A 25,763-nucleotide genomic window follows, 5' to 3' on the forward strand; every position below is an offset into this window, starting at 1 on the left:
ACTATTTACTATACCTCAAGGAAGCCGTCTGCCTCTGCTTCCCTTTAGATCCATTTAGCTGCAATTTCTGCATACCATTTTCCTGTGCAAACCTCTGGTGATGTTTTCCACTCCACAGCCACACAGTTCTTTAAAGGCCTTAACAATGCGTTTCCCCCTGTGAGAGCGCCTGTTCCTCTGTGAGACTTGATCTTGGTGCTAGCAAAACTGAGGGAACCTCCTTTGAATTATGGGAGGAGTGTGATGTGGTTTACCTACCTGTTTTATAAAACCGCCTTCCCCATAGCCACTGTATTGGCTGTGAGGGTCAGGGAATTGCTGGCAGTGTACCCAGTCATCTAGTAATGATAAGGTATCCCTACATTCTTACCTGAAATGCATTCCAAAGGGAGTGACAGATTCCCACATTAAGTAGGTCAACTCCCTCCTGGGTTTCTTCTCAAAACCTCACTGGGAAACCTAGCTGCACACTATGGACATGAAAAGAGCACTCTGTTTCTGCTTAGCGAGAACTGAGCCCTTCTGGAAGTGCAATAGACTGTAGTTGTGGAAACAGGAAGAAGAGTAAAGGTCAGACTCTTTCCTGGCAGAGGTTGGACAAATGGGTCACCTTATCTATTTGTATATGTTGTTATTTAGCCAGAATCCCCTTAGCAACAGGAATCAGCGCCTATTTCACATGGGCTACTGCCACTCCAATGGCATTTTTCAGGCTTATGCCTGTCCATAGGGGAGATTTGTAGAGCAGCAGCCACTTGGCGTTGGGTTACAGCTTCCCTAAGCACCAATCATTAGCCCTGGCCTACTGTTCACATGCTAGATTTGGGTAGGCAGTGCTGCGGTCTCTGCTTAACTGGAGAACCTCTTGGCCCGTGTCCGTTCTACATGGTATGGCTGGCTCATCTCCAACAGGTGGGAATGCACAGGCGCTTTCAAAGGAGAGGCTACTTTGGTAACTATTGTTGTCTGAGAATCCCCTCTATGCACTCACACCCCTTGCTCTCCCTCCTTTTGTCCTCTGAGTTCTTGTCACACTCGGAGACTCTGCAGTTGAGAATCATAGAACCATAGGGTTAGAAGGGACCACAAGCGTCATCTAGTCTAAACCCCTGCCAAGATGCAGGATTTGTTGTGTCTAAGCCATCCAAGACAGATGGCTCTGTCCAGCCTCCTTTTGAAAACCTCCAGTGAAGGAGCTGCCAAGCCTTCCCACAGCAGTTTGTTCTATTGTCCTACTGTTCTTACAGTTAGGAAGTTTTTCCCCAGTTTAGGAGAAGGAACTGAGGCAGTTGGGGCTGCACATCTTCATATAGACTCAGAGGTCTAGTCTAAACCTCACCAGGGAGCGATCATGCAGGCCACATGGACACAGCTTTGGTAGTGGTTCTGTGAGCTTGATGCTGGGGGCGCCAAATCCCACGAATGGCCATGTGCAGAGGTATCTCTTGAAGAACAAGTTACCAGCAAGTGTCGTTTATTTACAGCGAGAGACTCAAGGAGCACAATCTGTTTAGTTTCTCCAAGAGATGGTTAAGAGATGAGTTAATTGTGGTCTGTACGTACCTGCATGAGGAGAAGAGGGCTCTTTAATCTAGCAGGCAAAGGCATAAAAAAAAATCCAGTACCTGGAAGCTGATGGTAGGCAAAGTCAAACAGGAAATAGGGTGCCAGTTTTGGTAACAGTTGGGGTAATTGACGACTGAAAAATTTACCAAGGGGTGTGGTGGCTTCTTCATCCCTTGAAATCTTTAAAACAAGCTCTCAGGGGTCAAATTCCTCCCGATAATCAGCGTGACTCCCATTGTCACCAATTATGCCACTGTGACTACAGAGGAGTGCTGTCTTATCATTGTCCCGGCTCCCTGAACTTCGGTAACCTTTCTCAGCACCTTGGGATCTGTTCACTTGTTCCCCTTCACATGCTTCACCCTCAGGGTTTTGCATTGCAGACACCATCCTGGCAGCAGAGGACTCTAAAAATCTACCAATAGGACTTTTCAGTGTAGCAGAAGGGTCACTCTCGGCTGTGAGCAGAACTGTACAGAGCCACGCCTCCCAAAGGGGAGGGCAAAGCAGGGCTAATAGGACCCTGGGATATCTATAATATTTACTTGTATTATCTATGCACGTCTTTGAAACCTGATGGCTGTGTTAGCTGTCAAAGTGTGTAACCTCTTTTTATTTCATTGCTAGGGCCAAGATGCGTGAGGAAGGAAGGCAAGGCAGAGGACTTGAGGAACATTTTTGCTTTTTGGTGCTGCCTTGGGATGAGGTCTCAAAAATTTACCAGAGTGGAATACATACCAGCGAGTCTGCAATGAAGGAATTGGGAAATCCCCTCCTTGGAGTTTATTTATTCAGACATGTTGATGTTGCTTTGAACTATGCAAACAGATTGATCAGTGCAGAAAACATCCTAGTTTTCAAGGTAAGTGCCATGTACAGAGTTAGGGGGAACATTTTCAAAAGTGCACAAGTGCTCTAGGCGCCTGTAACAGGCAGGGCCGGCTCCAGCTTTTCTGCCGCCCAAAGCGGCCCCCCCCAAAAAAAGCCGATCGGCGGCAGCTCAATCGCGCCGCTTCATTCTTCGGCAGTGGATCCTTCATTCCCTGTCTTCCTCTTCAGCGGCACTTCGGAAGAGGAAGAGAGGGACTGAGGGACCCGCCACCGAAGACCCAGAGGTACCGCCCCGATACCGGACGGAGTGCCGCTTCTTTGTATTGGCCACCCCAAGCACCTGCTTCCTTCGCTGGTGCCTGGAGCCGGCCCTGGTAACAGGGCAGGCTCCTCTCCCACCTTGGGGTCCCTCACACACAGTCTTGGACGCCTCTTGATTGTCAACACCTGAGTGAGTTTTTATTTGTTACCACCGTCACAGTCCCCATGAAGCACTTCTAACTACCGTGTCCTTCCGCTACCGTCACGATCCCCACGAAGCACTGCCACCTTCCGCGTCCTTTTGCCCCTGTCAGAGTCCCCAGGCAACACTTCTACCTGCGATGTCCTTCCGCCACTGTCAGTCCTGTGCAGCTCTTCTGCCTGCAGCATCCTTCCACTACAGACCCCGTGTAGCACTGCCACCTGCAGCATCCTTCTGCTCTCAGCTGCTATCATGATCCCCGTGCAGCACGTCTGCCTGCAGTGTTCCTCTGCCACCTTCATCGCCTCTATGTAACACTTTTACCTGCAGTGTCCTCCTGACACCAACCCAGTCGCTGTGCAGCACTTCCACCTGCAGCGTCCGTTTGCCCCCGTCACAGTTCCCATGCAGCATGTCTGCCTGCAGTGTCCTTCCACCCTCAGGCTGTCCGCAGCTTTCTGCTCAAAGAGGAAGCAGTCTCACCAGCCAGAGACCTGGCTTCCCCTGGGATTTGCTAGTCTTCTCTCCTCCCCTTGGGCTTCCTTCTTAGGCTTTTTAACTACCTTCTCAACTGATTAGATAATTAACTCCTTAGCTCATCAGCCCACAGTCTGATTATAGTCTTCTGCTCCTCAATTAGGGCTTCTCTGGGGGAACTAGTTGGTGTCTAGTGACCAGGGTGCTGGGTCAGCTGCTGGCTCTCAGCACTCAGTCACAGAGCCTAAATCCTCTTTTCAAAAGTTACTGAGAAGCCTCATTGACTTTTAGTGGGAGTTAGGCTCCTAAGTGCCTGAGTTGCTTCTGAAAAGGAGACTTGGGTTCCTAGGTCACATAAGCACTTTTGAAGGTTTTACCCCGGTGAATACTCTTTCAAGCTAATTGCTTTGTGGTGCTCATGAGTCATTTGCCTCTTATTTAAGCAATGTTATTTGGAAACTGGTGCACTGTTAGTGAGATATCCCTTGTATTTTGTACACTCCACAAAGTATGTAAACAGGAGAGGTTATGGAGATTATTTAAAATAAGAACAGGTGTGCAGGTAGTACCATTTCTAAGTATCTAGCTATGCTGACAACAGAAGCCTTAAAAACTGTTTCATTTTTTTAATACTTCTATTTCCTTAGACAGTTATTATTTCTTGGAAGCCGTTCCCTTTTGTTGTGTTCCTAATTTTCCTGCTTTCCTCTGGAAGTGGGTAGTGTTGATTTGCTTTAACCTAAACTATAATAGATTGATTTTGGCACATCCTTGTTGAAATCTTTTGCTTTATTTGAACAGGTTCTCTTTGGAAAGGTAAAAAGAATTCAGCCTCCTATGGGTAAAAAGAAAGTTGCTCTGGATCCTACCCCAAACTTCGATTGCCACATGTCTAGAATTGCTCCTACACTTAAAGATCCAGTTGAGCTGCAGGCCATTGGCTCATCGGTACGTTGACCTTTTCTTTCACTTGATTTGTTTATTACATGATCTAAATAGAATTGTATAGATCATCTTTCCTTGTTCCCACCCTGGAAGCACAATATGAGAATAAAATGGTGGGGCCAGAGTCACTGGTACTCTGTGCCACTCAAAGTAACTGTAAAGTCAGCTTGACTGGATGGTTAAGGTGGGTTTACAGCCTTCTTTGTGTCACTGGAGTAGTGCAACGGAGCTGGAACATACCAATAAATGTGGCCTCCAGATTCTTAGGAATGGTCTGACGCATTAGATTACATAAATAATAAATCCCTGTATAAAAAAGTGTGGTGATCTGTGTCATGGCTCCATAGGATCGGTGTTATGCCCCCAGCTTGGGACAGTCTCTACGAGGAACCCCTTCAGTGTGCCAGCCCCCTTTTGTCGCAATCTGAAATGTCAGGAATTTGGTCCCTTGTTGCAAAGCTGGCAGGCAAGGGGCTGAAGATCTGGCTCCACATCTGTCTGTATGGGTAAGATAGTGCTAGTCGAAATTGAGGGCCTGGGGATTTTCCAGATGAAATAGAAATTGATGATGGAGTCTGGTATTTTCTTTGCAGCAATCTTGTTTATTTACAAGGAATGTTCAAAACCCTGCTTCTCCTAATGGAGGAAGAACCAAGGACAAAAGGAGCAGTTTTTTTAGCTTACAGCCACAAGCCTGTTTAGCCAACAGACAGATGCTCACAGGCTGGTGCCTGACTTTCTTGCTTTTGCCTCTGCATCCCTCTTTTCTGTAATATCTCTCTCACCACACACTCTCTCTCTCTCTCTCTGTCTGTCTGTCTGTCTGTCTCAGCACCCCACCCCACTCCCAGTCCAAACTCCTGGGTGGGTTCACAACCTCCATTTGTCTTAGGTGGGGGCTTCCTGATTTATTCATCCTGACAGTTGTTAGTTGAACGGCTCAGGAGGTGAGTGCCCCCTCGCACCTCTCTGTCACACCGTTCTTGTGTTTTGCTTACAAAATGCTATGCTTTTCCATTGGGTAGTGTGAGCGTCTTTGTGTTTAAGGAGTAAATATACTTTACAAAGTGAATCATGTAGTATGTATTCTGTGAGTTGTTTCATAAAACCTTTGTGATTGGTTTGGCGTTTTTCACTGGTGTTTTTCAGTAGTTTTGGAAAGTTAGGAAAAAAAATGTCAACAGCTTGAATGTTGATGTGGTCTTTGCAAAGCTGAAGAAACCTTGTTTTTTGCCTCTTGATGTCTGTAAGCTCAAGTTCCCAACATGGAAAGCTTGATTGCTGATGGCAGTGACTTCAGCTCAAAGAGTAAGCAGGCTTCAGGCTTTAGATCAGTGGTTTTCAACCTTTTTTCATTTGCCTACCCCTAAAAAATTTCAAATGGAGGTGCGGAACCCTTTGGAAATCTTAGGCATAGTCTGCAGACTCCAGGTTGAAAACCACTCTTCTATGGTAACAACAATCTTTCGCTGGACCCTTTAAATATAGTCTGCGGACCCCCAGGGGTCCGTGGACCCCAGGTTGAAATCTACTGCTTTAAATAGTGACTGCATGACTCTTAGTTCAATACTTACAAAAAACTGTTAAAAACATTATTTGGGTTGCAAAGTCAAGCATTCAAAATTTAGAAAATGCCAGTTTTATGCTTGTCCATCTGTGACACGAAGTGCCTCTGTTTTCACACCCTACACACTATTGTAATAATCTTTGTACAAAATATGCACTGTGATGTATCATTTGAAAACTAACAGTTCACTGATCATTAATATTCTTGTGTGATGTATGTACACGGCAGTTATTAAGAGTTAAGGATAGATGCTAGAATTATGACTGAAGTGTTTAAACCGGGCATGTTGGGGGAGTTGATAAACAGGTCTGTACTAGACAAAGGAATCTGTATTTGATTCTCTGATCAGCCTGATTGTCAGGCAAAGATAATGACGGTCTGTATATTCATGTAAGCAGTAAAGAGGATCATCAAGGCAACCGGAGGAAACTAAGGCATAGCTGGATAGTGCTGGATAGTGCTGTAGTCCAGAAACTGCTGATGCGATGAAGACTCTGGCACAGCTGGGAAAGCTGTGGGCCAGAACTCCACTGAGAGCAGGGCAGACTGCGTGGTAAGAGCTGAGTAAATACCTTCAGGGGTGACAACTCTTCTGTGGCTTGGGTGACCAAGATGATGTGAAGCAACCACTGGCAGAAGTATGGATGTTAAAGGAGGTGGAAAGGTGCCCCTTAATCTGGGTTTAGGATGGTCACTTTGGACATAATTAAACATATTGAGGAGTTGGAGAACAGTGGCTTCTAACTTGCTGCTCTGGGTCAGCCAGTGGTTAACCCTTCTGCAGCTTTGTGAGAGGGGAGGTGTGACACTAAATACCCCTGTACCCCACCCTACACTCTATTGTAATAATCTTTTTGTACAAAATATGCCTTGTGAGGTATCGTCTGAAAATCAATAATTCACTGAGCATTAATATTCTTGTGTGGGGTGTGTACGCGGTGGGTATTAAGCATTATAGAGATATGCTACAATTATGACCGAAGTGTGTTTAAACCAAGTGTGTCGGTGGTGTTGGTAAACAGGTCTGCACTAGACATCTCCGAGTACTTTGAAAGACAATGAGAATGTAAATGCGTATCACATAATCAGACCCATCTCGCTAATAAGAGAGTGGAGAAAAACTTCTTGCCAACAAGTGGAGGAGAAGGCAGCAACATCTACCAGGAGAGAGAAGCTTGGTCTGGGTTTTACTTTTCAAACAATCTATTGCAAAGATTTACCGGGGTATCAAGACAATCGGGCTGAACCTCAAGTGATAAGCAATTGAATCAAGTGATTGTTTACAATATTACTATATTAGAAAAGTGTATAGAGTGAGGGCTTTTCTGAAAGCAAATGACACCCTGGTGATTAATATCATTGTGAAATATATGAGGAAATGCGTATACTTAATGATATTATGTTTTAAAGTCTGTGGCCAAAGAGGAAGAAACAGGTTCCCTCCTAGACAGGAGGGAAGGTAGCTATTTTCCTGTCTCCTATGTAAATTAAGCATGGTAGAATCAAAACAATAGAAGTCTCATTTACATACAGGGGAATTGGAAATCCACAGGAAGAAAAGAACAACATGAGGTCATCCTACCTCTTGAAACAAAGTCACTGAACTTTGGAAGATATAAGCAAAGTTTTAGTTGGGGATTGGTCCTGCTTTGAGCAGGGGGTTGGACTAGATGACCTCCTGAGGTCCCTTCCAACCCTGATATTCTATGAAAGACAGGAGCCATCCTGGGCATCCATCCCTAGACAGAAACAAGGGAACAGAGCTCTTGCAAGCTGAGAAAGATGGGTCCTTCAGCCAAGGGGAGGTTGGCACCATTTTTGATGGCAATTGGCTATTCTGGAATGGGTCTGTCTCAGTTTTTCCTACTGAAGCTGTTTGACTTTCTACAAAATACTTGAATATTCATTGGGCCAGAGAGAGAGAGAATCTCTGCAAACTGAATATAGGAGAGAAACCATCTTGAACAAAGCCTGTACCTTGTTAGATTAAGCTTTAGACTTTTAGTTGTGTGTTTTCACTTTAATTTGCTTGTATCCATTTCTAACTTTATCTCTTAGGCCTGGTCCACACTAACCCCCCACTTCGAACTAAGATACGCAACTTCAGCTACGTTATTCACGTAGCTGAAGTCGAACGATCTTAGTTTGAACTTACCGCGGGTCCAGACGCGGCAGGCAGGCTCCCCCGTTGACTCCGCGTACTCCTCTTGCGGAGCAGGAGTACCGGCGTCGACGGCGAGCACTTCCGGGATCGATTTATCGCGTCTAGACAAGACGCGATAAATCGATCCAAGAAGATCGATTGCTTACCGCCGGACCCGGAGGTAAGTATAGACGTACCCTTATACTTGAACTCACTTCAAATCCCATCTTCTTTTGTAAATAAATTTGTTTTACTATTAATCTAAACCAGTGATTTTCAACCTTTTTTCATTTGTGGACCCCTAAAAATTTTCAAATGGAAGTGTTGACCCCTTTGGAGATCTTAGTTTGCAGACCACCAGGGGTCTGTGGACCACAGGTTGAAAACCACTGATCTAAACCACCAGTGCTGTGTTTGAATTGAAGTGAAGGTTAACTCCAGTTAATAAGGCAAGATGGTGGGTTTTGTCTTTAGAGGAACAAACAAACCTTATTGTATCTCTGAACTGTCCAAGGGAGAGCTGGACATTGCAAAGCACATGGTTTTGGGAAAACTTGGGACTGGGAATGTGTTCAGGTCACCCTGCAGGTAGTAACCAAGGCTGGTGGAAGCCAGAAGGGGGCTGTAGCCACTCTGCAGGGGTCAGAGCTGCTGAACGAGGTCTGTCTAAGCCCACAGACACTCAGGGTGTGACCTGCATGCTTGCAGGCTGGTTGTGAGTCTTCCAGCTTGGGCACTACAGCAGCAAAGCATTGTGAGGCACTCAGGGTTACAGGGTAGGTGGTGACACAACCCCTCACTGGATTGCCCCTGCCCCTCTAACTCGGTGACACACTGCGACCTAAATTCTGTCCCCTTGTGGATCCATCCTGTGCACTGAATGAGGAATAGTATGTGAATGTGTAATTAAAGATGATAATACTTATGCCCAAAGGGGCAGAATGATGGTGGCACAGGCAACCTTAAATCTGCCATTTTCTAACTTTCAGCTGCCTGGCTTTGCAACCCGTTTTCCAATTCTTTTTTTTTTTTTAAAGAAGGAAAAAAGGTAAAAACAAATTATATTGCATGCAACTGTAACAAGAACTTCATGAGCAGAGTTTGAATCATCAGCACAGACTTCTGTGCCTTGATCGACATGACTACAATAGCTGGCAGCAGGAGAATGCTGCTACCCTGGAGGGTGTGATGTCTCCTGGGGCAGGGAAGATGTCGCGAAGAGCCCGGCCTGGCTCTTTTTCCCTTCTCTGCTCCTTGCTCCAGCATCTCACATGGTTCCTTGTGCAGTGGGTGGTGATGGGAGGTGACGCTGCTGCTCTGGCATTAGCATGGGCCCGGCTGTAGAATGTTTGGGTGGTGGTATTATTTTGGCAGGCTGCCAACAATTTTCTGAGGAACGCAAGCAATAGAAGGGAAATGGTGATTTTTTTTAACTGTTTATAATTTAACTAAACCTGAACATGGGAAAAGCGAAAGATATGTCTCTAGCTCTAGGGCATTCCCTGCCAAATATCTCCACAAGTTAGATGTTAAGGGTCCCTTGGTTTTCATCGGGAGTGGATTAAAAGCCTTAGAATATCCACTCAAAAATTTTCATTTGAAACTAATATAACAGGTCAGATTAAACAACCCAACACAAAACAGCGACAGACCCTATTAATTCTGCTATTGAAGCCTGATCTGCCAGCACCTGAAGGTGGAAAATTTATCCAGTGGAGGTTAGAGTGGTTCCTCTTGCCCCCTCCTTTACTACCGGCCTGAAGCTGGATGACAGCCCCAAAAGTGGGTGAGGCCAGTATATCAGGAGGATTCAAGCACCTTCTGTAGAACCTCATCTGAAACGTAAGGCTGTTCTCCCCCAACAAAACCCCTTGGTACAGTGGTGGTAACTTCCCACTGGGCTGCAGCTGCTCCTGCCTGACTGGTTCCAGGTGGTAAATCACCAGTTCTGTGTGATATAGGGGACTGTGACTGGATCTCTTTCATTGTTATATTTTAGGTGTCCTGAACCCATTAGGGAGTGTTCAGGCCCCATTGGTCACAGGCATGGTGTGTAGGGACAAGGCAATTCTCTTCTTACTCTTTGCAAAGTAGCATTGCTTAGTTCAGTAACAATGGCATAAATGTGAGTTTGGTGTCTCCATGTTTCTTGGGCTGTGAGTGACACAGCTATCCTACGCACTAGATTTTGATCCCGAGTAGCTAGTTTTGCGTCTTGTCTGAATAATAGTTTACCCCGTCTGTGTAAAACCAACAGAAACTAAAAAGATGTTCTTACGATCATTGCATTCTGTGCTCGTTAGGCTGGATCGTTGTTGCTATTTATTGCAGAAATGTACAAGAACTTTTCTTCTTTTCCTTAGGAAGTTTTAGAGAGACTTCCCTGGAGCTTTATTGGAACCAAACTTGTGTCACATACAACGCTGGAGAGTACAAAGGACATATAATTCCTTGTTTCTAGGAGCTATGCATGATAATAGATTCCTGATTGCCTATCCACCTTCCCTGCCGTTAGGGGGGATTTGTTTTTCTCATCTTTTCTTTTGCTGGGAATAAAGAGACTGAATGTTGCGACAAAGGATGGTCACAGTCTCACAAGCGAGCAGTTGTGTGCTGCCCCGACCCTAATGGGGGTGACATGTTAATGGCTTAGAACTGGAGTAATAGGAATTTCTTCACTGTCTCGTGTTGGGACAATCAACCCGATTGTGAGGCTCTATTATTATGACTGTCTTCAGGGGCCGGGAAAGACACTGCTGAGACTGCCCATCATGCTGACCAAGATTGTCTCACTGTTTCCTTATATTCCACCATCCGTCTGCATCCATCTGGTGTGTCTTGTCTTGTATGTAGATTGTCAGGTCCTCGTAGCAGGGACTGTCCTTTTTGTTCTGTGTGGTACAGCACCTGGCACAGCGGGGTCCTGGGCCATGACTGGGGTTCCTAGGTGCTACGGTGATGCAAATAATGGTGGTGATGATACGGGTAATTTTGCTTATATAGTTGATGTTGCCTCTGTTACACTCTGCTGTAAGAAGATTTTGGCTACTTAGTATAGCTGTTTTTATAGCAATCCTCTGGAGCATTCTCGCCTCCAAAACCTAGTGCTGTGTATGTAAACTAGAACCAAAATCGCTGAATTGATTTGAATTGACAACCTTTGTTATTTCAGTGCAAATCTCTGTGTGGATCCTCTTAATCTAGAATAAGAGTACCCACACAAAGATTTGCACCAAAATAATGAAAGGTGGGAACTAAAACCGATTTAGTTTTCCAGTTCCAATTTGTGGATAGAATCGAGGGGCTATTTGATCTCATTCACACAATGTAAATTCAGAGTAACTCTACTGATTCCTAATCTGTGTAAATGGCCCCCAAAATCCAGAACGGGTGGTTAAATCAGTTGCGACCCACACTTCAGCATTGGGTGTGCCAGAGTTAGCTCAAACTTTAAATCAAGGGATGGGGTGAGCCAGTCACAATTGCTGAGCAAAAAACCAAGAGTGGTGATCTCTGGTAGCAACTATCTACAGAAAACATTTTTCCCCTTCAGCTGTATTCATCGCTTGTAAAAATGTTCAGTTTAGTCACAATACAGACCTTGTTACTTTGCGATTATGGACCATTAATGATATGGTCACCTTAAAAAAATTAAATTGAATAATAATAAAAAGACACACCTCCCCCTTCTCCATCTGTGCTTGTATTCCATTGCCATCCATGTTTATCTATGCCTTCTGACAACATAGGGGCCTCCATCTTCTCTGAGGGCAGCATAGCTTCACTCTAGAGGCCGTGGGCAGTCTAATCTTTCTCTTGCACAAGTAGGGAAATGGCAGCCTGTGACTTCAGTCCCATTGCGTACAGTGGGAGATGGTAGCTGCTTTGGAAGGAGTGCTCCTGAGGAGTGCCTGCGAAGATTTCAGTTGCCAGCCTGTGCTGAGACACAGACTTTCCGTTAGGAAGAATAAAAGCCAAAAGGACCCTTAATCCTAAATATTTCTTTTCAGAAATTACCAGTTGTCCCAGATCTCCTTGTGGTTTGCCTCTGCCAGTTGTTCTGTAGACACCGTGTTGTTCAATATTTATAACACAGTAGTGCCTAGTGAAAGGCACAGTCCCTGCCCAGAGGCACTTACAAGCTGTATAGACAAACAAGGGATGGGAGAGGACATGGAGGTACAGAGAGGGGAAGTGACTTGCCCAGGCTCAGCCAGCAACTCAGTGGCAGAGCAAATAGAACGGTGCCCTATCCTGTGGACCATGTTGTCTCTCCCAAGCAGCTTCTGCCTCCTGCACTCCAAATAAACAGCTCTCAACAAAGTCTCTAACCATGTCTTCCTGGTGAAAGCTCACCTTCTTTTTCAACTTCTTGGCTACCTTCGACTGTGCAGCCTTAGAAATGCTGATGATACGTTCTGTAACTTTTTAAAACTTCTTATGTTTGTCGTATGTGTATATCAAGTATTGTAGGTGGCTCAGATAGCAACACCTGTAGATATGGACTTTTTAAGAAAATGTTTTCATAAGGACCGGTCTTGCAAGAGGAGATTGGAAGAGCGTGGCTTGTTTAGCCTGGCTAAAAGAAGGCTGAGAGGGGGCCTGTAAATACGTTGGGGTGGGGGAAGGTTAATGGGGGAGGATGAAGAGCTATTTAAGCTGAAGGACAGTGTTGGCACAAGAACAAATGGATATCAACTGGCCATGAACAAACTCCGGCTGGCAGTTAGAAGATGGTTTCTAACTGTCAGAGGGGTGAGGTTCTGGAACAGCCTCCCAACAGGAGTTGTAGGGGGCAAACAACTGAATTAGTTTTAATAGAAGGCTGGACAAATGTATGGGGGTGATTGTGACGGGGTTGCCTGGGTGGAGTGAAGGGCTCAGCAGCCCTGAGGCTTGTTTCCAGTTTGTCTTATGTTTCTAAAAGCTGATGCCTCAGGGTTTCATCTGGCCACCTGCAGGAGTCAGGAAGTGATTCCCCTCCCCTCAATGCATTCTGGGTTGTTTTTTATTTATTTCCTCCTTCTGAAGCAATAGGGACGTTCACAGCTGGAGATGGGACACTGGGCGGGGAGGGCCAGGGCTCTGAGGGGGCACCGAGCATTTTCTTGCTCAGGTGCCTGGCTGGCTGGTTCTTGCTCACATGCTCAGGGTCTAACTGATCACCCTGTATGCAGTCGAGATGGAATATTCCCCAAGGTCAGATTGGCAGTGACCTTGGGGGTTTTCGCGTTCCTCTGCAGTGTGTAGGTGCGGGTCACTTGCCAGGATTATCTGGGTATATCTCACTTAATCTTTTCCCTCCCACTGCAGGGGCCTCAATCTCTGGTACACCTCAACCCCTTAAAATCTCTGCCTGTGGCACATAATAGTCTAGTCTTCTGTGGGCTGTGATACTTTGGTCTAATTTTGGTAGCTGGGTGGTGTTGGTGGTCTGTGATATACAGGAGGTCCGACTAGAGGATCTGGTGGTCCCTTCTGGCCTTAAACTCAATGACTCTAAATCTAACCTCTCTTCAGATCCCTGTAGCATATAAATTACTGAATTCTCAGACTTGAAAACTTTCTCCTCTCCAGATTCTAGCAAAATGCGTAGCATAGCCTACTTCTGAAGTTTATTAATAATATTATTTACAACAATTTCCTTCCACAATGTAATGACAGTTGAACGTATTGTGTTGTGTCCACTCAGCACACCATCACAATAACTCAACCACACCAATATGCTAATAGTATCTCTAACACACTTTCCATTCCAGTAGTACTATTGCATATATCCAAGAACTGACAATTGCTGCAACATACAACCTAAACTCCAACCTCTTAATTTGTTTAGTTGAATAATGCATTGTGAGTATACATATGACGCATGTACGGATTTCAATATTTGCAGACAGTTTTGTTTACTGCTCAATAAATTTTTTTTATACATAATGTGATCAAAATTAGATTTATATTTGGTTGGACAACTTTATAATGAAGATATTTATCTTTTAAATTTGAATAATAGTACTCATCTTTTAAAAAGATTGTTTCCCTTCCATCTGCCCCCTCACCCTTAAATTTTCAGCATAATGGATTTGAGATCAGGGTGGAACAGTTTAAATCAAGGTGATTAAATCACTGATTTAAATCATGTTGAGGCGTTGTAAAATCAGTTTTGAAAAATTGTGCTATTGTAGCTTCAGATTAAAATGTAACGATGAATTATTGTTTTTGAAATACCATATTTGGTAGGGCATCTTATATGAATTTCACAAAAGTGCTGTAGGCAAAATACAAGATATGCAAAATTGAGGCCCTGATCCTGCAAACACTTAAGCAGGTATGTAACTTTACATACATGAATAGTCCATTAATTTAAATGGGATGACTTGTGTGCTTAACATCAGGGGCTATTGTTGTATTTTTATTAACATAAGAACATAAAAACATAAGAATGGCCCTACTGTGTCAAACCAAAGGTTCATCTAGCCCAGTATCCTGTCTTTCGACATTGCCAGTGCCAGGTGCCCCAGAGGGAATGAACAGAAGCAGGTAATCATCAAGTGATCCATCCCCTGTCACTCATTCCTAGCTCTGGCAAACAGAGGCCAGGGGCACCATTCCTGTCCATCCTGGCTAATACCCATTGATGAACCTATCCTCCATGAATTTATCTAATTCTTCTTTGAACCCTGTTATGGTCTTGGCCTTCACAACGTCCTCTGGCAAGGAGTTCCACAGATTGACTGTGCATTGTGTAAAAATATACTTCCTTTATTTGTCTTAAACCTGCTGCCTATTAATTTTGTTTGGTGACCCCTAGTTCTTGTGTTATGAGAAGTAGTAAACAACACTTCCTTATCTACTTTCTCTACACCAGTCATGATTTTATAGACCTCAATCATATCTCCCCTTAGCCGTCTCTTTTCCAAGCTGAAAAGTCCCAGTCTTAGTAATCTCTCCTCATATGGAAGCCATTCCATATCCCTACTCATATTGTTGCCCTTTTCTGAACCTTTTCCAATATATCTTTTTTGAGATGGGGCGACCACATCTGCACACAGTATTCAAGATGTGGGCGTACCATGGACTTATATAGAGACAACATGATATTTTCTGTCCTATTATCTATCCCTTTCTTAATTATTCCCAGAATTCGGTTTGCTTTTTTGACTGCTGCTGCACATTGAGTGGATGTTTTCAGAGAACTATCCACAATGACTCCAAGATCTCTTTCTTGAGTGGTAACAGCTAATTTAGACCCATCATTTTATATGAATAGTTGGGATTATGCTTTCCAATGTGCATTACTTTATCAACATTAAATTTCATCTGCCATTTTGTTGCCCAGTCACCCAGTTTTGAGAGATCCTTTTGTAGCCCTTCGCAGTCTGCCTGGGGCTTTACTATCTTTAGTAATTTTGTATCATCTGCAAATTTTGCCACCTCACTGTTTACCCCTTTTTCCAGATCATTTGTGAATATGTTAAATAGGACTGGTCCCAGAACAGAACCTTGGAGGACACCACTATTTACCTCTCTCCATTCTGAAAACTGACTATTTATTCCTACCCTTTGTGTCCTATCTTTTAGCCATTTACCAATCCATGAGAGAATCTTCCCTCTTATCCCATGACTGCTTACTTTGCGTAAGAGCCTTTGGCGAGGGACCTTGTCAAAGGCTTTCTGAAAATCTAGGTACACTATATCCACTGGATCCCCTTGGTCCACATGCTTGGTCTTGGTCTAACATCTTTCATTTTAGTGACACAAAATCCTTGTCACTTCAAACACAATTGCTTCAGTGTTAACAACATGTAATTAACTTCTTTGTTTAAACCTTGAAGACATTAACAAAGTTAATAGGAACTTTTTTATACACAAAGGCCAACATGTTTAAAAATTGGAGCTTAAAGTTAAGCACCTACGGGTGGGATTTTCAAAAGCACTGGTGTACTATAGCCCAGTCAAAGCTTTTTTGATGTGTAGAAGTTCAGTACGTTGGAAAGTGTTGTTGGTTGAAAATGTAGCACAGGCTATTGACTCGTCAGTTTTGTGTGTAAGTTTGTGGCAATCTCACAATAAGGATGTTAATGAGGAGCTGGGTTTCTCATTTTCAATATGGATGAACATTTTATGTGTGAGAGTGGCTAATAAAACAACAACTGTGAAACCGATTCTACCAATCATTAGGAAACTAATTAAAGAAACAGGTGCAGAAGATCCACTTTAGTGATCTAAAACTAGAAAGTGGGAAGAAAGAACTAGCAACACGAAAATAAAATAAATCTAGTTTAAACACGATTTAATTTTTTAAAAATCTTGTTTTTAATTCACTCTGAGATTAACATTTTTAGAAGAGGTTTTGCAGGGATTATAGTACTGTAATACAAAATTACTCAAAATAGTTAAGTCCAAAGCAGACTGTGAAGGGCTACAAAGGGATCTCACAAAACTGGGTGACTGGGCAAGAAAATGGCAGATGAAATTCAATGTTGATAAATACAAAGTGTGACAAAGTTCTGTCCTTGACTCCGTGGGTCCTGCATTTCCTGACGGATTTTGCTAGCTTCAGAGGCTCACTGTGACCCTCCACATAGCCCTTCTCTCTCTAGAGGCAAGGGTCACAGTCTACTGAGCCATTTTCATCATAAGCCAGCCAGGGAGGTGAGGAGAAACAACCCTCCCTCACACAGTCTCTGTTGTCTCCCAGTATCAGTGATTAATCGGGGGGGGGGGAGAAGCCCAGGCCCACCCTCTCTACTCCAGGCTCCAGCCCAGGGACCCTAAACTTAGCAGCTATGGAAGCTGACTTTTTGGAAATAGGGCATGTAGAATTCCCTGGGCTACTTCCCCACAGCAGCCCCCACTCAATATCTTCTTCACAATTACCTCAGGGCCTCCTTCCTTGCACCTGATATGGATTCATACTACTTCATTCCTCCAACAGCACAGCTCCCTCCTATAGCTCCTGGCACCCACACCACACTGACTAACTGGGAGGCTTTTAACTAGTTCCAGCCAGTCCTTGATTGGCTTCAGGTGTCCCAATCAATCTAGCTGTCTCTCCTGCCTTCTAGAAGGATCTTAATTGGCCCCAGGTGTCTTGATTAACCTGGAGCAACTGCCATTTGGTTACCATGGTACCAGGGATTTGTTTAGCCTGGGGCTAACATACCTGTTCCTCACTACTTTACTGTAGCCATCTGGCCTTGCCCCATCACAAAAGTATTGCACATTGGAAAACATAATCCCAACTATACAAAGAAAATGATGGGGTCTAAATTAGATGTTACAACTCGAGAGAGATCTTGGAGTCATTGTAGATAGTTTTCTGAAAACATCCACTCAATGTGCAGCAGTAGTCAAAAACGCTAACAATGTTAGGAACCATTAGGAAAGGAATAGATACTACAGAAAATATAATGCCTTTATATAAATCCATGGTACGCCCACACCTTGAATACTGCCTGCAGTTCTGGTCGCTCTACCTCAAAAAAGTTATTAGAATTGGAAAAGGTACAATGAAGGGCAACAAAAATGATTAGGGGTATGGAACAGTTTCCATATGAGGAGAGATTAACAAGACTGGGTTTTTTCATCTTGAAAAAGAGATGACTAAGCGGGGATCTGATATAGGTCTATAAAATCTTGCCTGGTGGGTAGAAAGAGAAATAAGGAAATGTTATTTATTCCTTCATAGAATGCAAGAACAAGGGGTCACCTAATGAAATTAATAGGCAGAAGGTTTTAAACACGCAAAAGGAAGTACTTCTTCATACAACACACAGTTACCCTGTGGAACTCATTGCCGGGAATGTTGTGAAGGCCAAGACTATAACAGGGTTCAAAAAAGAAGTAGATAAATTCATGGAGGATAACTCCAGCAATGGCTGTTAGCCATGATGGTCAGGAATGCACCCCCTTGCTCTGAGTGTCCATAGCCTCTGTTTGCCAGAAGCTGGGAATGGATAATAGGGGATAGATGACTCCATGATTGCTGTGTTCTGTTCATTTCTTCTGAAGCATCTGGCATTGGCCACTGTTGAAAGACTGGATACTGGTCTAAATAGACCACTGATGTGACCCAGTAGGGCCAGTCCCATGTTCTGTAATAAAATGCCAGAGTTCATGCAGTTTTAGCTGTTGATAAAACAAACCACTTACTTTTGTGACCTTCTTCTTCTTCTTTCTTTAAATTACAGGTTTATTTCTATGAATACAATATACACTCAAAACCAGTGGATAAGCCTAGGCAATGCCTTCCATATGCAGTAGTAACAGTAAGATTTGTTGGCCAGAAGCTGGGAACTGACCCTCTTATAACATCTGTGAGGTTTCTGTCTAAAGGATTTCCTAAGTATTCTGGTAAGATTCATTTAGCTACATGTAGTAACTGTAGGATGTTAAAAGTGCATTGGGGAGCTAATTCTCTAAACAGCTTTATGTTATCATTGTTCTCCCTCCACAATGGATATCTCACCCCCTAATGTCAAAATTATGCTTTGCAGCACTCCGCGCTACCACTTCTATATGGAACAATATGTTTCTCCCAGTTCCAGCTACTGATGGCAGCAAGTATGCAGAGGAGAAGGGAGTGCTTCCCTTCAGGTCCCTGGAGGGCTGCTGCATATGTTATCCAGGGCAGTTGCCTAATTCTGAGAGCAGTGCTCAGCCGTAGTATTCCACTGTTCCTGCACAAGACAGGCTAGGATTTTGCCTTGAGACTTAAGTGTTGGTTGGAGGAGGAAATCTATTCCAAGTGCTTTAGCTACAAATAAGTAAACTTAATTTTTATTGCTTTTGTCATAGCAAATATTGATTTATTGTCTTTATAAGAGATGCTGCTGCCTATTCTTTAACAGCTTGGATTGAAGTTAGAGAGAGACTTCTAAGAGTTAAAAATTCAAGTTGCTGTTCAGATAAATGGAAGCATCATAAAATATTTAATGTTAAATATCCAAAATATGTAAAAGATCTTAAAGTTAAGTGAAATGGTATTTGCTGTAAAGAATGGAGGAAGCCGAGGTGAAAACTGTTTCTGAAATTTGGAGGTTAATGTAAAAAGATTTGTTTTCAAAAGTATGTTTCCACTGGGGGATTCTCCTGTGCCTGTCATGTATTTTGGCTGATTTCCTTTATGATTCTCTGCTGAGATGCTTTTGTGTTACTCATGATTATCTTTCACTTGGATCTGAGACCCTGGACTCTGGAATTACTCTGGAAAATAATCAAAAGGGAAAAGAAAAGAAGCCAGTTGAGAGATCTTTCCTTCCACGGGCTAGATTAGGTGCATAACTGCCACTCACAAAGCTCCCACTCAGCTGCCTGAACCCTGGTAGACACCTAAACTCTCTTGGCATCTTAATTTTCGTAGTGAAAGTTCCCCAAACGCCTGCGTTTTCAGCCTTTGAGTGAATGCTGAAGGGCCAGAGTGATGTGTGAACCAGGGGAAGACAGGTGTTCCTCCACCTAACTCACCTGTGGAGCCCGATCCAGTAAGTGTGCTCAGACCTTGCCTACTGGAGTGGGAAGCCCCTACAGAGAAGCTTACACTAAACATCAGGCGATGGTTAGGGTATTCACCTGAGATGTAGAAGACCCCCCGTTTAAGTCCCCACCTCCAAATGTGGGGAAGAAGGGATCCGTCACCTCTCATGTGAGTGCCCAGTGCATCTTTCATTATTTATCCACCGTGGTACAGCTTCAAAACTAGGCTAGTGGTTAGTGTACTCATGTGGGAGTACCAGGATCCAGTCCACCTGCTCTGGTGACTCTTTATCTAGCGTGCAACAGCTTCAACAGGAGAGACCGAGGGAGTGCCACATCAAAATACCCCATAACCCAGTGGTTAGAGCACTCCCCTGTCCGTGGCAGATTCTTGTTCAAATCCCTTCTCAGGTGGAGGGGGGACTTGAACCGTGGTTCTCAGACATCTCAAGTGAGTACCCAAACCACCGGCCTAAAAATAACGAGGGAGCTCCTTTTCCAACAGTGTGGGCACCTAACACCAAGAGAGGGTTTGCAACTGAGTCCCAAGCAGAGGGAGGCACTACCCTGCCGCCCAGACTTAGGTACCTGTCTTTGTTAGTGGGGCAGGGGTTGGCATCTCCCACTGGCTGGCTTAGACCAGGAGCTGCCAAGCGTGCTGGCCTTTGTGTGTCCCATTCTGAATCCCCCATCTCTCCCCATTCATTGTATACGGAGCCTAGTCCTGCACTCAGGCTTTGTGAATCCCACTGATTTTCTAGGTGCCTGAAAGTTAGGCCTGGCAATACTCAGCATCATTGCACTTAAGTTTGTTTACGAATGTAACCCAAAGTGCGGAGGGGATCCATCTTTGGTTGAGTATTGAGTCACTGATATTTGATGTTGAATCCTTTATTGTTTTATAGAAGAGATTAACAAAACCTCTGACCAAAGCAGTAACTGCTTTTGGAGTTCGATGCATAACTGTACATGGTAATTGCAAGAATAAACATTGTAGAGAGCAAGACTGCTATTGTCAAGAAATTACTTGCTTAAGTGTACAACATAAGAACCAAAGTGAACCATTAGACACTTAGGGCAGGTCTACACTTACATCCTGGTCCGGCCGTAAGCAATCGATCTTCTGGGATCGATTTATCACGTCTTGTCTAGATGCGATAAATCGATCCCGGAAGTGCTCGCTGTCGACACCGGTACTCCAGCTCGGCGAGAGGAGTACGCGGCATCGACGGGGGAGCCTGCCTGCCGCGTCTGGACTCGCGGTAAGTTCGAACTAAGGTACTTCGAATTCAGCTACGTTATTAACGTAGCTGAATTTGCGTACCTTAGTTCGAAGTGGGGGGTTAGTGTGGACCAGGCCTTACATACAACTCTGAAGCAAGGTGAGATTCACCGGCACGGCGCCTCCTGCTGGTCATCTTGGGAATTAGCTCAACTCCCAGCTCCGGAGCATCTCCTTCTGGCCGGTGTCTCACCTGCCTTAGGCCCCGTGTCCCTCCCGGACCCTGGTGCCCCTTTCCTCAGGGTTCTCTCCCAGCAGTACCCCCTTACTCTGGGTCTCCCCTCCCAGGGGAACCCCCAACCCTCTATACCCACCATCCTCAGTGGCTACTGCCAGTCATCATCTAGCCCTCGTTCCCTGGGGCAGACTGCAGTCTGTCATGGCCACTCATCATTGGCAAGGGGCTAGGACCCGCTGCCTCTGCCTATTCCCAGGCTGTATCTCTGTAGCCCCAGTACCTTTATAGGCCTTCACCAAGGCCTGCAGCCTGGGGGTTTACCAGGCTGGAGCTCCCCAGCTCCTCTTGCCCTTCTCCAGCCCTGCTCGGCTTCAGGTACCTTGTGCTCCCAGGTAGCTAGGCCCTTCTCACTCCAGAGACTCCTACAACTCCTGGCCCTCCAGCCTTCTTATCAGGGCCAGCTGGGCCCTGATTGAGCTGGCCACACCTCTGGTCAGCTATTCACTGAGCTGCCCTCACTGCCTTTCCCAGCCGCAGCCCTCTCCAGGGCTGCTTTTAACCCCTGCCTATTGGAGTGGGGCAGCCGCCCCACTACAAACTCCCATTGCAATTGATGGGAGTTGTGCATGCATATGTAAGGGCCGAATTTGCCTTCAAATATAATGGAGGTGCACTTTTTTGCCTATAATTTTAAGCTATAAACTTATGTGGCGATGAGGAGAAGGGGGACCTAACTGGGTTCACTGATCAGTGACTGGTGACAATTGAGGACTTTTCTCCAGCAGGACTGTAAACACGGTGATTTTTTTTTAAAGACGTAAAGGATACAGAAAACATATTTACTGCATATAAAGGTGATCTTCAGATCTTTTAAAAATAGTGTTATGTGCTCCATGCTCAATAACCCAGTAAGAGGGACATTCAATATGTTAACATAAATTTGCCCATTTTCTTTCTGCAGGATTATTAGATGCAGACTCACCACAGATTCCTAGCTCCTGCTAATTGTGATCTCTATCTGCAATGCACCTCTTTAGTGGTACCTTAATGCAGACAAAAATTACATATGTGAACAAGTAGTCCACAGGGCTGCATTCTGCCTCCCTTTCTTGGAAAAGCTGTTGGGGTGCACTTCTATTACCTCAAGCTATTTTTAAATCGTTCTTCTTTCATTTTTGTAATTTCATTTCTGTCCCTAGCAAACTGCTCCTGGTTTTGTATTGGGAAAAACCCTGTCAAAAAGATGAGTCTTACATCTTGATCTAAATGTGATGCGATCCGTTGTCAGTCTACGTCTGGTGGGAGTTCTACCACAATGGGCTGGCTGCTCAGTTGTCTCTGACCCCCGCTTCCACATACCAAGCTTATCGCTAATAACTCCAGTGGTCCAGTTGAGTGCAACCAGGTCATTGTAATGGAGAGAGCGAAGCGATCCCAGGGAGAGGCAGCTTCCCAAACCCTTAAAGCTCAGGGTTTTGATTTAGATCTAGCAATTGACAGGGAGCCATTGCGGCATGCAGGGAGTCGGGATGTGTTCCCATTGTCTCGTGGTGCTCTGGGGACTGGCTGCAGCAGGACGCTCTGGGCTAATGGTGCGGACATACCGACTCTTGAAGAGTACTGGAGGCCAGAGCAACCTGCAGGGATAAAGGTATCAAAATGTATGTGGTTAATAGCTTGGATTTGGTTCTTAAATAACATACATATACGTGTAAATCAGGAGTAGCCCCATTAAAGTCAATAGAATTACAATGTTATTTAATGGATGTAAGTGGGAATTGGGCCCATTGTATTCCTTTCAATTTTTAATACTCTTATTTGATACCTTTATGGCAGTAGCTCTCAATCTTTCCAGACTATTGTGCCCCTTTCAGGAGTCGGATTTGTCTTGCGTACCCCAAGTTTCCACTCGCTTAAAACTACATGCTTACAAAATCAGACATAAAAAAACAAGTGTCACAGCGCGCTATTACTGACACATTGCTGACTTTCTCACTCTTACCATATAATTATAAAATAAATCAGTTGGAATATAAATAGTGTGTACTTACATTTCAGTGCATAGTATATAGAGCAGTCTAAACAAGTCCTGGTATGAAATTTCAGTTTGTACTGACTTCGCTAGTGCTTTTTATGTAGCCTGCTGTAAATCTAGGCAAATATCTAGATGAGTTTATGTGCCCCCTGGAAGACCTTTGCATTCCCTCAGGGGTACACGTACCCCTCGTTGAGAACCACATGCTTTATGGAACACAAAGTAAGAATATTATCAAAGTTTTTTTAATCTGGGGACTACCATATTTCTGTAGGGAACTCCTTCTCCAGTGCTCTCCACTGATGATACGTATGTCCCTGTCAGAGCAGGGCCTTCTGGAGCATCACTATGAGTAGGTGTAATCTGTGACCTGTGGTTAGTCTGTCCTTCGCAGATAGAAAGAAAAAAGTTAAGTTTTAAAATTGCTGATGTACTTAATACTCCTCTGAAATCAGTTTGAGTGTGCACCATATTGTGTTAATGTTGTTCACTTTATGCTTTTTCACATTTGTTAGGTCATTTTACAATCTTAACAGTTTTATCTTCCTTAGTAGTGCCCCTCTGTTCAGCTCAACAATTTTGCTTTGGCCCCAGTAAGAAATGTTTGGCTGTAGATAGAAGCGGAAGCAGAAATGCTATCTGACATGTTGCAAAACAGAGAGGTTTTTTTCTGTGATTTGGCAGGTTGGACTGTTTTTTGCTGAGTCAGGTGACTGTCATATACAGAAAACTCTGAATCTACTTTAAAGAGTAATAAGAGGAGTAACTCTGGACCGCGGTTCTGGATATGAGAACAAGATAAGCATTATCCAGTAGGATTTGTATTTTGTGTAGCTTCTTTCATACAAACTATATTCCAGAATGCCCTGCAGAGTTAAATAATGTGTAGAGTTAATAAACAGAGCGAGAGAAATTGGGTTACTAGAGGAACAGGAGAAAAGAGAGGTTTTCAGATGAGATTTGATGGTGCATCACTGAGGCGGAGAGATGCAGTAAGGCTGTTTTCAGTGGCATGTGCTGCGGTGCCTTTTGCCCCAATATCAGTGATATTGTATAAAGAGATATAAAACAGGAGAGGAAAGTGTGAATGTACAGAACTAGCTTCCATCCGCTTGTAACCCGTGGTATCTTAAACTGAGTTGCAGTTTGTTCAATGAGTCTCCCTCAAAAAATCTCCTGAAGGATGTTAAACAGTAGCTACTAAAGTTAAACATTTTTAAATCAGCCGCTGCAGATAACTTGCATCTAAGCTTTATAAAAGAGCTGAATGAGGAGTTTGCTGGACCATTAATGTTGATTTTCAATAAGTTTTGGAACACTGGTGAAATTCCAGAAGACCAAAAGAAAGCGAATGTTATGCCAATGTTTAAAATGGAAGGGTAAATGGAATGACGTAGGCAATCATAGACTTGTCAGTCTGACATGAATTCTGGGCAAGATAATGGAGTGGCTGATATAGGACTTGATTAATAGAGAATTAAAGGAGGATAATAGAGATTTCACAATCAACATGTGTTTATGGAAAATAGATTGTGTCAAACTAATGTGATATCTTTTTTTGGGGGGGGGGAATGAGATTATAAATTTGTTGATAAAGGTAATAGTGTTGATGTAATTATACTTGACTTCTGTAAGACATTTGACTTGGTACCACATGACATTTTGATTAAAAAAGTAGAAAGATATAAAATGAATATGGCACACATCAAATGGATTAAAACCTGGCTAACTGATAGGTCACAAAATGTAATTGTGAATGGGGAATCATCGTGAAATGTGCGAGTTTCTTGTGGGGTCCCACACTGATTGGTTCTTGATCTTATACTGTTTAACATTTTTATCAGTGACCTGGGAGAAAACATAAAATCATCACTGATAAGTTTGCAGATGGCCCAAAAATTGTGGGAGTGGTTAATAATGAAGAGGAAAGGTCACTGACACAGTGCGATCTGGATCACTTGGTAAACAGGGTGCAAAGCAAATGATATATACATTTTAATATGGCTAAATGTCAGTGTATACATCTAGGAACAAATAATGTAGGCCATTCTTGCATGCTGAGTCGGGGGACTCTATCCTGGGAAGCAGTGTACAAATATAAAATGGGGAATAACTGGTAAGGCAGTAGTACTGCTGAAAAGGATCTGGGGGTTATCATGGATCACAAATTGAATATGAGCCAACAATGTGATGCAGTTGCAAAAAAGGCGGACATTCTGGATGTATTAACAAATATGTATGATATGGGAGGTGATTGTCCTGCTCTGCTCAGCACTGGTGAGGCCTCAGGTAGAGTACTGTGTCCAATTTTGGGCACCGCACTTTAAGAAAGAGGTGGACAAACTGGGGGAAGTCCAGAGGAGAACAACAAAAATGATAAAAGGTTTAGAAAACCTGATCTATGAGGAAAGGTTAAAAAACTGGGCATGTTTGTCTTGAGAAAAGAAGGCTGAGGAGGGGACCTGATAAGTCTTCAAATGTGTTAAGGACTGTTATAAAGAGGACTGTGATCAATTGTTCTCCACATCCACTGAAGGTAGGACAAAAAGTAATGGGCTTAGTCTGCAGCAAGGAAGATTTAGGTTAAATGTTAGGAAACTTCTAACTTTACGGGTAATTAAGTTCTGGAGCGGACTTCCAAGGGAGTTTGTTGAATCCCCCTCTTTGGAGGTTTTAAAGAACAGCTTAGACAATCGCCTGTCAGGAATAATATTAAGTATAGTTGGTTCTGTCCCAGTACATGGGGCTGGACAGGAAGACTTCTCAAGGTCCCTTCCAGCTCTGCATTTCTGTGATTCTGT

At 43.9% G+C, this 25,763-nt stretch overlaps 1 protein-coding gene across 1 annotated transcript in view; it reads left to right on the forward strand.

Moving 5' to 3' along the window:
• Nucleotides 1-25,763, forward strand: part of TEX15 (testis expressed 15, meiosis and synapsis associated) — a 66,207-nt gene that overhangs the window by 13,184 nt on the left and 27,260 nt on the right. The window contains exons 3-5 of the mRNA XM_024205147.1: nucleotides 2,194-2,428; nucleotides 4,139-4,285; nucleotides 18,183-18,345. Of these exons, the coding sequence (XP_024060915.1) occupies nucleotides 2,194-2,428; nucleotides 4,139-4,285; nucleotides 18,183-18,345 (545 nt within the window). The remainder of the gene's footprint in view (nucleotides 1-2,193; nucleotides 2,429-4,138; nucleotides 4,286-18,182; nucleotides 18,346-25,763) is intronic.

This window comes from Terrapene carolina, unplaced genomic scaffold (genome assembly GCF_002925995.2).
Source record: "Terrapene carolina triunguis isolate 2854851 unplaced genomic scaffold, T_m_triunguis-2.0 Scaffold136, whole genome shotgun sequence".
NCBI classification, from domain to species: Eukaryota; Metazoa; Chordata; order Testudines; family Emydidae; genus Terrapene; species Terrapene triunguis.